The sequence below is a fragment of the Capsicum annuum genome, chromosome 4, assembly GCF_002878395.1.
Source record: "Capsicum annuum cultivar UCD-10X-F1 chromosome 4, UCD10Xv1.1, whole genome shotgun sequence".
NCBI classification, from domain to species: Eukaryota; Viridiplantae; Streptophyta; class Magnoliopsida; order Solanales; family Solanaceae; genus Capsicum; species Capsicum annuum.
Window position 1 is genome coordinate 203,163,323 of NC_061114.1, and position 17,357 is coordinate 203,180,679.

The 17,357-nt window shown below is 33.0% G+C and overlaps 1 protein-coding gene across 10 annotated transcripts in view; it reads right to left on the minus strand.

The window, feature by feature from the left end:
* The window catches only part of LOC107867560 (F-box/FBD/LRR-repeat protein At1g13570), a 31,741-nt gene that overhangs the window by 8,006 nt on the left and 6,378 nt on the right, over positions 1–17,357 (minus strand). For 3 of the 10 annotated variants that reach the window (XR_007054515.1, XR_007054514.1, XM_047410919.1), the window contains exons 1-3: positions 2,650–3,912; positions 2,402–2,566; positions 1,954–2,170 (exon numbers count right to left, since the gene is read on the minus strand). Coding sequence is in view for 3 of the 10 variants with exons in the window: in XM_047410919.1 (XP_047266875.1) it covers positions 1,954–2,170; positions 2,402–2,566; positions 2,650–3,420 (1,153 nt within the window). In the remaining 7 variants the exon portion in view is untranslated. Of the gene's footprint in view, positions 1–1,953; positions 2,185–2,401; positions 2,567–2,649; positions 3,918–6,187; positions 7,091–10,511; positions 11,237–17,357 lie in introns of those variants that run through there. The other 7 variants (XM_016713851.2, XM_047410920.1, XR_007054518.1 and 4 more) reach the window with 7 other exon arrangements.

Here is a 17,357-nt window from a genome sequence, read left to right on the forward strand (position 1 = left end):
AGTCTTTGATCCAAGAGCTTCGATAAAGATTTTTGTTGTAAGTATATGAAGCTTGATTTTCTTGTTGGGGAAGATGAGCAATATATAGCATGACACAAGGAAACCAAGGAGGAATCCCATTGATTGAGACAAAAAGGTGGTAGCAACTTTTCACCAACTTTCTGCTATTTCGTCCAGCTGTGGGGTTGACTATGATAGTGAGAGGTAAGCCCAACCTATTCCCCAACTAATAGCAGCTTTATCATCATACAATCTCCACGAAAGAGGTCCCGCATGCAATTTGTCAATCATCAAAACTAAGGACTTAACAAGACACACAACACGACTATGTGAGCACTCGATCAGGTCCTTTATTGAAGTATGAGCAGTGTTCATATGAGACTGCTTTTGTTTCTTTGAGAGTGATCTTAGTTTTCAAAAAACTTACTGCTTTTGTTTTTTTGAGAGAGATCTTAATTTTCAAAAAACTTGATTTTGTGGTGAGTAGTCTATTTATAAGAGACAACAAAATCTAAAACTTCTCCCACTGGTAGAAGTTGACTACCTTTACTGCCATCAACTTTCTGCAAAAATTATAACTTCCAGTTGTACTCAGTTGTGAGATCAACTTCGTATGGGACCACGTCCCATAGATACAGACTTTAGCTGTCAATTAGATCCTTTGAGAAATAATTTGTAGAACATCAAATTTCCAAGAGTACAACATCTAGACCCCACTTATGATATTGCATTTTGTTTTTTTGTTGTTAACTAAGTGTTGTATATGTTTGTGTGTTTAACTTATCCCCCCTGGTTAATGAATCACTTATCAGCCTTGCATAAGATTATATCTGTCAAAATATTTTAAACGGGTGCACCAACTTCCTTATTCCATCAACATATGCTCAAATTATTTCTTTACACTCTACCAAAACAACGCAGAGTGTGAATATGGTGAAATACCTTGTATTTCATTTGTTTTCAGCAGTAAGTCTTCTTCAGTCTTATTTAAAGAACTAGGATAATATCCACACTAAATAGTAATAATACGGGGTAAATATAATGCCAAACAGAGTAACATAATAATATTAATTACAATTTGATAGTGTCAAAAAACTCTTTTATTTCACACAACTAACTATACTACTACTTCACTATCTTCTCACAAACTATAAAATATCTGTGGATTACTCTCTTTACTCTCTATTGCTCTCTGTCTTTGGTGTGTTTCAACCTGAAGTAGAAGTCATCTATTTATAGATGAACTTGCCAAACGTTACATGTTGCGACACCAATAACACCAAATTTCAAATTTATGTCACCACATCAAGCATGTTACAACAATAATTTTCCTTTATTTTCTATATTTTATTTAACTATTTTGTGCGTCCAGTTCCATGGGATTTCATTTATTTCAAATTTATTTTTTGTGTTAAGCCTAAAGCCTTTTCTCATATTACAGTGGAGTTCATTTTGAACTTCATGCCAAAATGAAGTTTATTAACTTCGTAATGTCAACACACTTAGACCGTTAGCTGTTTTCATAAATATTCTTGTTATCCTACTAAATAGTAACAGAAGTCCGTCCATTTAATCCTGAATAATTTGATCCAAAATCAATTCCATTATTTAATAAATACTCATCAAAGTTAACCTTCAAGAGTAAACAATTTAAGTTCTTTTTCGTCATTACTATTTAGTATCATATTCAGATATGGAAATTAAACCATCATCAGAAAAATAAGCATAAGGTTGAGTTATGACTATTTAATTATAAATAGATGACGAAAATAAGAACACTCTACACGGACTATAACGTGCAGCTATCAACATCAAGTTCAAACATGAAATGAATGCACTAGAACAATTAAGGTGTAATATCAAATATGACACTTGAATCAGTCTAAGTGTACTTGATTTCTGCATTTGGTGATGCTCGAAGATAGCTTATGAGTGTCTTCAAATGTTGATTACCATTTGTGGAATGACTTTTCTTGCACTGCTCAATGATCATCCTCTCAAGTTTTGGTGAATGAGCAAGAATGACTTGTATCAAGTACATTTCAGTAGTTGTCCCTTTGAATTTCCTTAACCTCACTGTTTGAATCATCCCCAGTGCTTCATTCACTTGATTTTCTGCCTTAGACAAGTAATCAAACAGTTCCTCTGAGTGACATATTGTCTCATCAACCTAAGGAAAGAAAACTATTGTACAATGTGTTAATTGTTCAAAATTTAGTGAAGCTAATTACGTATAAACAGTTATACATACATAGCTAAAAACAAGAAGTTCTAGAGGGTCAGGGGGCAGTTCAAAATTCTACAAAATACCAAGCTTCTCTATGCAGCGTCATAGTCTTACCACAAGAGTACATCCCTGGGCCAGTGTGTTATTACATACAAATAGAATGACAATTATTACCTTCACAACTTCATCTATGTCGAGTTCAATAAGGTTAGGAGAATTCCGCAATAGGCAAAGTGCACAGATAATACGTTTAACAGAAATCTTCAAGTCACAAATTCTCAGGCTTTGCAAGGTTAGTGATACATCAAGCCTATCTGGCACATGATAAGACCCTAAGTTCTGAGAAGCAGTAAAACATTAGAGATTAGTTAGTATTTTGTATTGCAAATAAAAAACTAATCTAAAGGTATTAATTTTCTCACCTTTAGGGACGACCCATCCAAGCAGAGGTGCTTAATGACTGTAAAGATTGGGTTCACATTAAAACACTCAAATGTAACTCTATAGCTACTAAGGATAGACAAGCTCACAAGCTTTGGACAAACCAAATCAACACAATCAACATCAGCACAACATGTCAACTCCAAAGTCTCAAGCATTGGCAGAACAAGAGAAATGATGTTTGATCCTACAGGACTGTCAATTGTAGAATTCTCTAACTGAAGGCTAACAAGATAGGGGAATTTGGTACCAACAGGCAGCTTAAAGAAACACCTGGATAGCTTCAAATGTGTCAACGTTGCACAAGTAAATATGCTATCAGGCAACACATATTTTTCATTGTTGGCCATATCTAGAGTGAGCTTCTGGATACCATGATTCGAGACAAAGATGATGAATTGATCAACATCTGACTGTGCAAAGCTGTCTGTCTTGGAGATAAGATGAAATCCCAGAATAGGTCCAATATGTTTCATTATAATTTTATGGATTATGCTCGGAGCAGAGTCCCGAATATTAGATACATACTGAAAAAAAAGGGGATCAAACACAAGATTAGGTTGTGTAGACCATAGCTGCCTCCAATGTTTTGATAAGATGCTAGTTCTGACAACATGTTTGATGGGGATGAGATCAAGTATTCTATGAAGTACGTCAATTGGTAATTCACATATAATAGAGTTGCTCAGATCACTACATATCTTGCTTGTAGCACACCGACTCATACTTAATGTAGATATTTGCTTCGACATGAATTGAGGGGTCTATAAATAGCTGCCTTAGTATAAGGGACATTAACGGATATTAATGCAGCTCCTAAGTGTATATCAGAAGAAAACTAAAAGGCACATTTATTGAGTTCTTCGAAGCACCTTTTGCTGAACTTACCAAGTCTGTCACGTCCTTTAAGATTTCCTGCCCCACCCTCGCACCCCCACCCAATTTTTTTAAAAAATATTTTCAGGAAAAATGGGTGTCTCTCAACTTTTAGGTATATTTACACCTTTTTCAATAAGGATATATTCGCTCAAAATTATAAAATTGAAAGTAATATTCATCTCTTTTTTCTTACTTTCACCTATCCAATATATTATTCCTTTTGTTTGTTACTTTAATAAATTAAGAAATAACAAATTACTTTTTCTTTCCATTTTTTACCGTTATCATTAAGTTATAACCAATTGGAATACTCTTTCTTCGTCCATATTTACTTATCTTCTAGTACTTTCTTCGTTCAGTTTTACTCGTCACAAATTTTTTAAATTTAATTTCTATTTTTACTTATTATTTTATATTGATCAAGAAGACAATTTTTTTCAATTATACCCTTAATTAATTATTCCTAGTAACATTAAATTAACTAATCTTGTAAAATGTTTCAAAACTTTTTCAAGTCTCCAAAAATCAAATTAATGGTATGAGAATTTACAAAGTGTTTAAATCATTCATTAATTAATACATAAAAACATACTCCTATAATATGTAGTATTTTATTTTGAAATATTGTTTTTAAAAAGTTTATGAACACCTTTTATGTTCTAAGAAATAAGAAATGACTAAAGATATAAAAAATTATATTGATGGAAGCATTTGAAGTTTCAGTTAAATTGATTGAAGATTCAACAATTATTTAAAAACTGATGAACTATCATTAAGAATATAAAAGCTACTAATGTTTACCCAAAATATGCTTTGTTATCATTCAAATAATTAATTATTCCATCAATGTTGAAATTTGACTTTAATTGAACAACATGACATAATTATTAATAGGGACAAAATTATAAAGTTACATTATCCATCATTGTTTTTTTAATAGGTGTGTCATCTCAATTTGTGACGAGTAAAATTCAACGAAAGGAGTATTAACTTGACACACAACTTAAGAAACAATAAAAATAAAGATAATTTGACTATATAATCTTTAAATATAATGAATTTAATAATTTAAAAATATTTATGTAATGAATAGTATTTAATAGTATATAATATGTACACAGAATGGTAAATATCATTAGTTTTTTCAAACTTGAAAAGTATTATTCTACATCTATTTTTAGTATACCGAACAAAAAAATTACTCCCGTTGTCCATCAATAGTTGTTCACTATTAACTTGACACAGATTTTTAATAATAATAAATAATAAAAATAATTTTACTTCCTCTATTTCAAAATAATTGAATTATTGGAGTATGACACATCCCTTAAGAAAAATCTTTTAGAACATAAATTGTAAGTTACTTTTTACTATTACCCTTTTAATCGTTCATAAATTACTCTCCCATAAAACATAAAGTACTTAAGAATCTCATTAAATGAAAAGATAAGATTAGAAGAAATTCGAACATGTCTTTTGAAGAATGAACAATTCATTTATTTTAAACATTAAAAAATAGCTTAATAATTTATTTATTTTGAAACGAAGAAAATAACATATTATCCTCTAAATATAATAAATGCATTAAATAATAAAATAATATTTAATACAAAAATAAAATGAAAGAAAAAGGTTAATTATCATTTAATTTTTTAATATAAACAAATATTCTTAGATATGTATATTTAGTATAATGTACAACTAAAAATTACTGATAAAGTAATAGAGAAATTTAATATTGGGACACTGCATATGTCCAAGAGTTCTAAATTATTTTTAAGTCTCACTAGTAATGAATGCTTCCATTGGTTAGGTACACGAATGAGACAACTATACATTCATTGATTATATTGGAGAGCTCAACCGTTCATTTTAATTTATTCACCTTCTATTAATAAGAAATTAAGAAGTAGTAATTGATGCAGGTAATTTTATTATATTATTTTTTAAATATAATAAATTTAATATTTTAAAAATTAATTAAATAATAAATCATATTTAATATTATACGTAAAAATAGGTAAATTATTCATTAATTTTATAAATTAGTTAAATATTATTGGACATCTCAAAATATAAAAAGTCGACAAATAATAATGCACGGATAAAAACATACTTCTTTATTTCCAAATTAGGGTACTTGGTCACACTTTGCGTAGATAATAAAATTATTCCTCAACATACAATTTTCTTAATTGAAATATAGTGATTTACAATACTTTTGAAATTACTTTTTGTTACATCATAGAAGAGATACGTATCATATCATTAATTTATAATGTATAATACTTGAAAAATTCACTGAGATAACTGATTACTTAAACTTTCATTGTATCACTGAGGGTTTGTTTCTCCATCTTTTTAGTAGTCCCCTCCTCTCTCATTTTCCTTCTCAAAATAACTAAAAAATATATAACACTTGCGCATTTAATTTCTATATATAGTTATTTTTTTGTGTAACTTTATTATTATTTTTTAAAAGATTAAATAAAGAAAGAAGTAGTAAAAGAGAGAAGATAAATAGTCACTGAAAATTCTAAACATAGCCAATTCTCTTATGAAACAAATTAAATGAAAAAATTATTTTTATTATAAAATAAAATAATGAAGTAAATATATTAAAAAATAAATAGTACAACCTTTTATTGAATTTTTGATCTGTGTATATAAAATGGAGACAATAGCATACCTTTATAGGCAACCTTACCAACTATTGTAACCAATAGAAAATAGGAGGCTTATGCATGAGAACTTTACATTTGACAAACAAGACACCATTGACAATTAGAGAAGACACCATTGATAATTAGAGAAGACACCATTGTTAGAGAGACATCCACACTTATGTTGTTTCTTAACACTCCTCCTTGAATGTCTAGACAATGTGTGTCTAATTTAACACAAAATAAGGAGAACTCTAATATAATGCATATTTTGTAATACACATTATTTTTAACTGTCTCATTAAAAATCTTATCAAGAAAAATTTAATGGGACAAAACTTTGATGAAGAAAAAAAAAGTGAAGTGTATATTTACCCCTCCCCCCCTCCCCCCAATTAAAATATCACTTAATATCTCGAAAATGTCGCATCCCAATCTTGTAAATAATCTTCTCAAACGCTGAGGTTGGTAGTCCTTTGGTGAACAAGTCTGCTAAGTTGTCACTTGAATAAACCTGTCGTACGTCGATATCACCATTCTTTTGGAGTTCATATGTGTAGAAAATTTTTGGCGAAATGTGCTTCGTTCTATCTCTTTTTATGAATCCACTCTTTTTTGTGTTATGCATGCAACATTATCTTCATATAAAATCATGGGCACTCTGTTGCATTCTAGACCACATTTTTCTTGAATGAGATGTATCATGGATCTCAACCACACATATTTCCAGTTTACTTCATGAATAACTATTATCTCCAAATTATTTAATGAAGTGGTCATGATAGACTATTTAGTAAATCTCCAAGATATGGCAGTATCTCCACATCTGAACACATATAGTTTGTTTGAGATCAAACTTTGTATGGATCAGATACATACCCTGCATCAACATAACCAATAAGATCGAGACTGTAATCTTTAGAATAAAATTAGCCCATATCGATTGTCCCTTTTAGATACCGCAATATGTTTTTGATTTTATTCCAATGCCTCCTAATAGGAGTAGAACTATATCTTACTAACAAGTTAACAGAAAAGGCTATATCGGGTTTTGTAGAGTTAGCAAGATACATTAGTGCACAGATTGCATTAAGATATGGTACTTCAGGATTAAAAATTTCTTTGTTCTTTTCTTGAGGTCGAAATAGATTCTTATTCACATCAAGGGATTGAACAACCATTAGAGTAATTAATGAATATGCTCCATTCATGTAAAATATTTTCAAAACCTTTTCTGTATAAGTAGATTGATGGACAAAGATACCGTTTGTCAGATGCTCAATTTGTAAACTAAGACATAATGTTGTCCTTCCAAGATCTTTCATTTCAAATTTCTTCTTTAAATAATCAATTGCCTTTTGAAACTCTATTGGAGTTGCAATAAGGTTTCAACATAAATAAAAAGTCCAACAAACTCCGATGTTGTTTTCTTTATAAAAACAAATGAACAAATTTCATTATTTACATAACCTTCTTTAGATAAATACTTACTAAGACGTTATACCACATGCGTCCAAATTGCTTCAAACCATATAATGATCTCTATAATTTAATTGAATGCATTTCTCGAGATACCTCATGCATTTTATATCCTTCAGAAATTTTCATGTATATCTCATTATCAAGTAATCCATAAAGATAAGTTGTAATCACATCTATCAAATGCATTTCAAGTCTCTCATGGACGGTGAAATTAATGAGATAACGTAATATTAGTTCATCCATAATTGGTGAGTATGTCTCTTCATAATCGACATCAGGCCTTTGTAAAAATTCTTGTGCAACAAAGTGTAACTTATACTTTTGTATTTCAATTTTATTATTTCTTTTACGCACAAATACCTATTTATAGCCAGCAGGTCTAATACCATTTGGTATTTGAACAATAGGTCTACAAATTTCACGCTTGACAAGTGAATTCAACTCAAATTGAATTGCTTCTTACTATTTTTGGCCAATAATTTTTTTTCGACATTTTGTGACAGACTGAGGTTCGAGATCTTTGCTATCTTGTATGATATTTGTTGCAATATTATATGTAAAAACATAGTCCACTACTATTTTTGATCAATTCAAATTAGTTTCATCATTACTTGTATTTATGGATAGCTCATTTTCTTGAGATTTAGGCTCATTGTTTGCTTCAGGGATATCAAAATTGTTCAAATCTTGAACTTTCATATGAGATTGTTTCGTAGTGTCATCTTGACTATTCATTTTTTCTAGGATTTTGATCCTTAGAATTCAATGGTCTACCACACTTCAGACATGCTTTGGACTCATTAGTCACGACACTAGTAGATGATCTCAGAGGGACCTCAATTCGAATTGGAACGTTCACTGCAGGAATATATGATTTAGTAATCATTTTTAAATCTATAAATGCATCTGACATTTGATTGACAATTTTCTGCAAGTAAATATTCTTTTGTACTTCTTTCTCACAAATAAAACTATATGGATCAAGATGAGATAGTGATGAATCTTTTTATAAAATTTCTCTTTTAGTTTAACTATTTTGTCACCTTAATTTTGAAAAAACAGTCTTATCAAACCGACAATCTGCAAATTAAGTAGTGAATATATTTTTAGTTAATGATTCAAGGTAGAGAATAATTGCGGGTAATTCAAACCCAACATGTATTTCTAACCTTTTTTGGGGGCCCATATTTTTGCGATGTGGTGGTGCAACAGATACATACATACCACATTAAAAAATTCTCAGCTGAGATATATTAGGCTCTTGACCCAAAACTAAATATAACAAAAAAATTTATGATAATTTATCGGTCTTAGACGAATAAGTGTTACACCATGCAAAATAATATGACCCCAAATAGAGGTGGGTAACTTAATTTTCATAAGCAATGGTCTTATTATCAATTGCAGACGTTTAATTAATGACTCAGCAAGGTTATTTTGAGCGTGAACATGAGCTACAAGATGTTCAACTATTATCCCAATTGATAAATAATAATTATTAAATGGTTGAGATGAAAACTCTGTAACATTATCAAGGCGACTAGACTTAATCTGATTATGAGGGAATTGCGCTCATAATCATATTATTTGTGTCAATAATTTTACAAATGTCAAGTTCCGAGATGACAATAGGCACACATGAAACCATCTAGAAGACGCATCTATTATGACTATGAAATATTAAAATGATCCACTAGGTGGGTGAATAGGTCCACAAATATCCCCTTATATACGTTCTAAAAATGCAAAGGACTCAATCTCAACCTTAGTTGGTGATGACCTCACAATTAACTTGTCTTGATAACAGGTAGTATAAGAAAATTCATTATTTGAAAAAACCTTCAAGTTCTTTAATGGATGTCTATTTGATTTTTCTATAATTCGTCTCATCATTAATGATCCAGGATGTCCCAATCTATCGAGCCAAAGTTTAAAAATATTAAAATTAGTAAACTTTTGATTTACTATAGAATGTGCATCAATTACATTAATATTTGTCTAATACAAGTCAGAAGATAATGCAGGAAACTTTTCTATAACACGTGTGCTCGACATTCTTGATAATACCAAGATATTAATGATTCGACTCATCCACTATCTAGATATGATAATCATTTTCACAGATATCATTAAAACTCAACAAGTTTCTCCGAGATTTAGGAGAAAATATAACATTATTTATGATGAGTTTATCTCCCCTAGGCAAAATTATGTTGGCTCTTCCGAAGTCTTCAATCAAATTAGTACTACTAAAAATCGTAGTAATATTTATTTTGCCCATACTTAAACGAGAAAATATTTCTCATTTTTAAATATTGTGTGCATTGTACCAAAATTAATGAAGCAAATGTCATTATAATTGCATAAATTGCTTTAAAAATTATTTATATCTTCAAATAAAATGACATACACAAAATAAATACATATTAAATATTAATTATGGATAAACTACAAAGTCAACACTAAGTAGTATAACAAATTTGAGAAACTAAATAAGTAATGCCCACTTTCATTTAAGTATTGTTAAGTTCTACTAGAACTCACAAGTACAAAGATTCCTTTTCACGTACTTGTTGAGAAAAAAATAACAATATTAATAGTTAGTCCATGTTAAAATAAATGTATTGGTTATTTGATTAAATGTTTCACTATAAACATAACCCGGTGAACTATATTTTATGATATCTAAAAAGAAGCAAAAATTTAGACTATAATTTAATGAGAATTTCTTTTTTCTTTCGTAAGTAGACAGTGAATTGCAATATTAAAATGTCATAAGATCAAATCAAAAATAAGTTACTAATAAACTTACAATAATATGACTAAATAAAAATACTAATAAAAAATAGAAAAACTACTTTAACATTTATTCATTACACTACTATCAATAACTATTAAAATTTGTTCACTTTTTCATAGCCATAGAACCATCACCAATCAGGTGATCTATCTTTTCTTCAAGGTGCTCGATGAAATTTGCTACATCTAAGTGAGGGATGTCAACATGATTTTCAGAGACAAAATTAGCTTCAGAATTTTTCTCTTTCTTCCTTAGTGGTGCTTGATAAAGCTCAATCAAGTGCTTGCGAGTATGACAGGCACGTTCATAGTTTTCTTTTGCACCACATCGAAAACAAACACATGCTTTAACTGCTTCACATTTTTCATTCTTTCCTTGTTTCTTTTGATGGAGTCATTTCTTTGATGAATGACTAATAACAGGAACATAATTTCTTTATTGACCATAATCATAGCTACGAACATGTCCACGATCAGATCTACAGTTTTTTTCATGGCTAGCATAGTGGGTGTACACCTCGTTCACTTCAGGAAATGATGTAGATCCAGTAGGTCAAAGATTGTGATTTTTCATTAACAAATCATTATTTTTTTCAGCCACAAAAAGATGAGAACTTAGTTCAAAATACTTCTTACAATCTTTATCTCGATATTGCTGCTGCAAGAACATATTCGAGACATGAAAGGTGGAGAGTGCCTTTTTCATCATATCAACATCATTAATAGTCTCTTCACATAGTTTTAACTGAGAAAAATTTAAATATGAAAGAGTTGTACTTATGAATAGACTTATAGTCTTGAAATCTCAGATGCATCCAATCATATCATGCTTTTCGATGGATGCCCATCTTTAGGTGGCCATACCTTTTTTAGGCTATTCCACAAAAAAATTGGATCCTTAATAGTGATATATTCAATTTTAAAATTTTTTTCAAAATGATGAAATCGTAACCTTAGTACGACCTTGATTTGATGCTTTATTTTTATTTTTAATGGTGTCTCCAAGATGAAATTCAAGAGGGAGGGGGTGAATTGAAATTTTCGTCTGTGAGTCAACTACTGACTCTTCACAGTCGACTTGCCTTCAGATTAGTACACTTCACATAACAGATTAGTTTTAAAATACTTAAGCAAATAAACAACTGAACAACTGAACATAAGGTAATAACAAAAAGATTTATCCTGGTTCGGAATACTAATGTGGTGCCTACTTCTAGTCCCCTTGGGTTTCAAAGTTTCCTTAGATCGTTCAATGTCGGGCTCGAGTACAGTGATAGGAAACAAGTTTTGAAGACTTATTTTGATTTTTAGATTTTGTGACATAACTTCAGTTGATGTTACAAAGTTGACTTGATCCTACTCTTTATATAACAATTGTAAACTAAAAGTTACAAAACCTTATGAGACTAAGAAAGAGACACTTTGATTTTTCTCCTTGAAGTTGCATAACCTGTGTCCATCTTTAGTTTACCTCTTTTACAGTCTTCGGCTGTTGCTCTTCATAAGGAAACCAAAGAGATTTTTTCTCAATCAAGGATTTGAATTAATTCCTTGATTGAGGGAGTTTACACCTTATGGTATGTCCATATCAAATATGTCCAAGCTTGGTGCGATTTTCCTTTCTCACATCTATACATGTCTATACCAAATATGTCCATATAAGGAGTGAGATCTTCATTCTCCATGATCTTACCGTGAGGTGCATCCAATTTCCTTGTCTATCAGGATTTTTAGTTGACATGATTTTTATTGCCTTGTCAAGAGATATCTATAATATCCTGCAAATTCCTCTTCCAGTCTGAGCCTTAGAGCGTATTTAGTAAACCGAAAATCCGAGTCTAAAATCTTTAGAAATATCTTCCTAAGTATGAAATACTTTGAATCGTGTGGAATTTCCCTAATTTCTATTTTTTTCATGTAGAAATTGAATATGTTTTTCATCGATACCAAATTCACCCAAATCAAACACTCGGGTGAAGAGTTAGAGCCATTTTATTGAGACAGTGTGCCACCTGGCACTTTAGCGCATCACGGATCCAGCTAAAATGGCAATCGTCAAAATCTAGTGAGCCTCCGTGATTATGGCACGTCGCGCGAAGGTTTAATTTCAAAACTTATCGATTTTTTGGGAGCCTCCACGATTCCACCGCATCACATATAGTTCCAGTTCGCAATCAAGATGGCAACGCGATTTCCACAGTGTCGCGCCGTCATGCAGTTTCCCAATTGTCCAATTTCAGTGAACTGGCGCGATTATGGTGCATTGCGCCAGCATGTAAAATCAGGGATTTTTCAGTTTAATTCGGAGGGCTTTTTGGTCTTTTCCCCTTTTTCACCAGCCTCTATAAATCCCGATTAAGGGATATCAGCCTCATTTATCTCCTTCCACTTCAAATATAGGGTTTCCAAAAATCAAACCCTCTCTTCTTCTCCAACCAAAAACCAAAAAAGATCAAGAGAGAGTCAAGAGAAAATAAGAAATCTCTCCAAAGGCCTTCAAGAAAAGAGTTTCCCCAGGTATGTAGATGTTGATTCTTGGGTCCCTTTCATCCAAGAAGCTCAAGTACCGTTTTCTAAAACTCAAAGATTTTATGTTTATGAGTTGTTAATGATTCATGTGAGTTGAAATTGATGTTCCATGTGTTGTTAAGTTTTGATTCATGTTTGTCTACAAGATTTATGAACTTGAACCCTAGTTTGTGGAATTCTTGTGTTGAGAGTGATGAACCCTAGTATGTGGAATTCTTGTGTTGGTGGTGATGAACCCTAGTATATGGAATTCTTGTGAGGGTGGTGATGAACTTTCTTAATGATGCTTCCTATATATGTTAAATAAGTGCAGAAATGGTTGAATAAGCGAAGCATGTCCCCCATAAGTTTGATAAAGAGCTTAGGTGAAGCATAAGAGATATTATAGTATCTTGAATAGGAAACCCCCAAATTGGGAGCTAGTCCATGCATGTCTAGTGTTTGATAATATGCCTTAGTGAGTGAAATATGCCATGATAGTATGACATCCCCAAGTAGGTGTAAACCCGTACTTGCTTAGTGTGGTTGAAAGACCTTAGCGAACAAGTTGATATATGATGGTTGTAAATCCCCCAATTATGTGCTCCTTGATATATGCTAAGATTTTAATACATGTCAAGTGGTTAGCAAGTAAGTTGACACATGATAGTATGAAGTTTTCCCCAAATCATGTGATGTCCAAATACATGTCAAGATTGATTTAGGTGTGAAGTACTTGAGGTAATACCTTGTTGAAGGAAGTATAATCTAGTAGCATGTTTCCCAACCTTAGTATATGTTGATGTTTCCTAAATGCTTGATGCGATGCCTTAATGATTGTAAAGGTGAAGGTATGTTATGTTTCCTAAATACTTGAAGAGATACTTTAATGATAATGATGATGAATGAATGACTGTGACGATGAATGAATGATTGTGATGATGATGATGAATGAATGGTTGTGTTGATGGAGGAATGTTTATGCTTTATTTTATGTTATCGAATCTTGGGGTATTTATACCCGATAATTTAGCTACTGTCTAGAGCCCGTGTCAGTTTCAAGATAATTCTAGTCGAGCCATGACTCTCAAAACTTAGTGAATTATAGAACTTTGTATCCTCAGACAATTGCAGAACTTAAGAAATGCAGTAATTTAGTTACCTCTATAATCTCTATATCGCTAGTAATCTAGACTCAACTCTATACTCAACTCAGATATAATAGTATGGAAGTGTTCAATTCTAATCTCGGTAGTGACCAAATAATTTATTCAAGCTCTGTATTATAAGTCGATACTGTGATTCAATACTATTTCCATCAAATACGAAACTAAGTGATCTCAGCGTAACTCAGTCAGATATTTTGAAAAACATGATCAGTATCAGATTCAGTTCAGTTGTGTTCAGTCAAGAATTCAGTTCAGAGTCTTTCAGTTGGGAGTAGAAACTAGCACCGAGCAAGAGAAGGGATGGAGGCTTCTCCCGTTCAGCGAGAGAGAGGCTGGAGTTGTTAGTAGCAATCCCTGACCTCCAAAACTGCGTAGCCAGTGCAGGATACAGGAGTCTCCGTCAGTAAAGGCCGTCACCTCCAGAGAGAGAGTATTTTCCTATGATATTGCCTTAGGTTGACTTCTTGTTGAGGGTCATCCATCATAGAGGATTGACCAGAGAAACGTCTTTACCGGTGGCACGGTATTGACACCCTTCCAGCTAGGGTTACAGGTTAGACCCCACTTGTGGTAGGTTGGGGCATGTCCGTTAAGTAACAACTTCCCACAGTTTCAGTTTCAGTTTTAGATTCAGTCTCAATCTCAGTATCAAGATTCAGAAATCAGGACTATCAGATGCAGTTATCTATCTTTGAGGAACTCAGATAGTTTCATTGATTCATGGTCATGGACCATCCGTCAGATAGGCTTGGTCTCATATATAGTTATTTGACATCATATTCAGAGATATGCCGACAAACAGGCTTGATCACAGTCACAGATTCTATTGAGTATTCTTGTTGTCAAATTCAAATATGATTATTTCCTTACCATTAATAATAGCTTCCTTAATCATCCATTGGAGAGGTTGATCTTTAATCTTGTCAGTCGAGAGAAGTAAGCTCAAAATTCAGTCATCGATGTAAGTACATCCAGTTTCTTAGTCATCAGTATCAGATGAGTCAGTGTCTCAGAACCTCAGTGTCAGTAGTGAGTTCAGTCTGTAGTGAGGCAATATCCGAGTTTCAGTCTCTAGAGTTGTGATGATTGTGACAATGGTCTTTGTATTCATGTATGTTTATGTGTTCTCATGCTGCATTTTCATAATTATTCAGTTTAGATATTATGCATGCATGAGCCCTTGCATTTAACCTACCTCGTCTACATACTCGGTACATTCCTGTATTGACGCATTTTGCGCTATGGTGTTCTATTTGACACGATAGGTTCAAAGGCACAGGATCCAGAGTTTCCTCAGCAGTTCTATCCCAGTCAGCAGTAGTAGCCATAGCAGTTCTATCCCAGTCGGCAGTAGTAGCCATAGTCGTGAGTCCTTTTTTTTCGAGGACGAATCTCAGTTTACTATTATTTGATAAGATTTTGTTTACTTTCAGTTGACAAAGTTAGTTGGGGACATGTCCCATCAACTCCACAGTTCAGATAGTTTAGAGGCTTTTTAGACGGATGTATTAGTATTCAGTTTTCAATTTTGTGTATTCATAGATGTGTTGAACCTTATGGCTAGTTTCCGCCTTTATTTCAGATATTATCCAGTGCACAGGTATAGATATTAGTAAAGAGTTAGCTTGTGGTCCTTTGGGTCATAAGTACCGTGTGACATCTTGGGATGGGATCTCGGGGCGTTACAAACTTGATATCAGAGCCTAAGGTTCAAAAGTATCCTAGGAAGTCTGAAAAATCGCATCTAGTAGAGTCTTGTGCATAGGTGTGTGGCGCGCCACATTTATGACAAGAGTCTTCGGGATGTTTTAGGAGAAGTTTCCCTTCTTTCAGTATTCTGATCGTATGAGTGAGCATGAGCTCAAGTTGATTTTCAGTCTAATCCACTTCTTACTTCCATTTACAAAGTATGCCTCCTCGCAGAGATTTTATCCATGGGGTTGATGACTAGCCCCCTCAGCCAGTAGATCCCGAGAATGAGAATGTGTCACATGCAGAGTTTCGAGTAGCTTTCTAGGGCTATCCTAAGCTGTGACTAATGTTCAAGGTAACCATCAAGCTACAGTCCCACCTTAGCAAGATGGGAATCCTGCTGCAGCCATGGTTAGAAGTTTCATGAAAATGAACCCACCAGAATTCTTCGAGTCAGTGGTAGGTGAGGATCCGCAGCTTTATTTAGAAGGGGTGAAGAAGATCACCCAGATTATGCATGTTTCTGAGGAAGACAGTGTTGAGTTAGCATCTTATAGGCTGAAGGATGTTGCTCATGATTGGATAGTGAAGTGGGAGAAGAGTAGAGAGGAGAATAAAGCTCCTGTGACTTAGCTAGAGTTTCAGAGTGCCTTTTTAGATAGATTCTTTCGACTAAAGATGAGAGAGGCTAAGGTAGAAGAGTTCATGAACCTAAGGCAAGGTTCTATGACAGTGAAGGAGTATTGTCTTAAGTTTAACCATTAGCTAAGTATGCTCCCGACCTTGTAGCTAACCCTAGAGCGAGTATGAGTAAATTTTTATCTAGGGTATCAAGTTATGTGTTGAAAGAGTGTAGAGATGCTATGCTCAATAGAGATATGAATTTTTCTAGGCTAATGATGCATACACAATAGATTGAGGAAGATAAGATGAAAGAGAGAGAAAGAGTGAGCAAGAGAGCCAAGACAAGTAGTCATGGTTTCTCTCAGGCAGGGTCCCTGAGTGGTAGTCATTCTTGGCATGGTCAGAGATTTATAGTCCCAGCTCCATCTTCAGCTAGCGTTCCCACACTTGTGTTCGAGGGTGTCAGATCTGAGGGAGCGTCCGGCTCCAAAGTCCATAGTAGTGCTAGTGGTATTCGTACCTATTCGCGTTGTGGAGAGTGTGGCAAGAGCCATAAAGGCATGTGTAGAGTCGGTAGCGATGTGTACTTCAGGTGTGGTGAGCCAGACCATAGAATATGAGAATGTAGAGTGTTGACTCAAAAGGGTAGACTCCATGCGCTTCAGGCTTGCCTTGATCGGGAAAGATTCCCTAAAATAGACCCGGGTATGTTATGAGTCCTTCATCTTTATGACATGCATTGTTAGATCCTTTGCTTCCGTTTTGAGATTATATGTTAGCATGATCCATGCATGAGTTTCGGATTCTCAATCGGTCTGTAACACCTCGTACTTAATTACGTGCATTAGTCATTGTTATATGTGTTGGAGTATA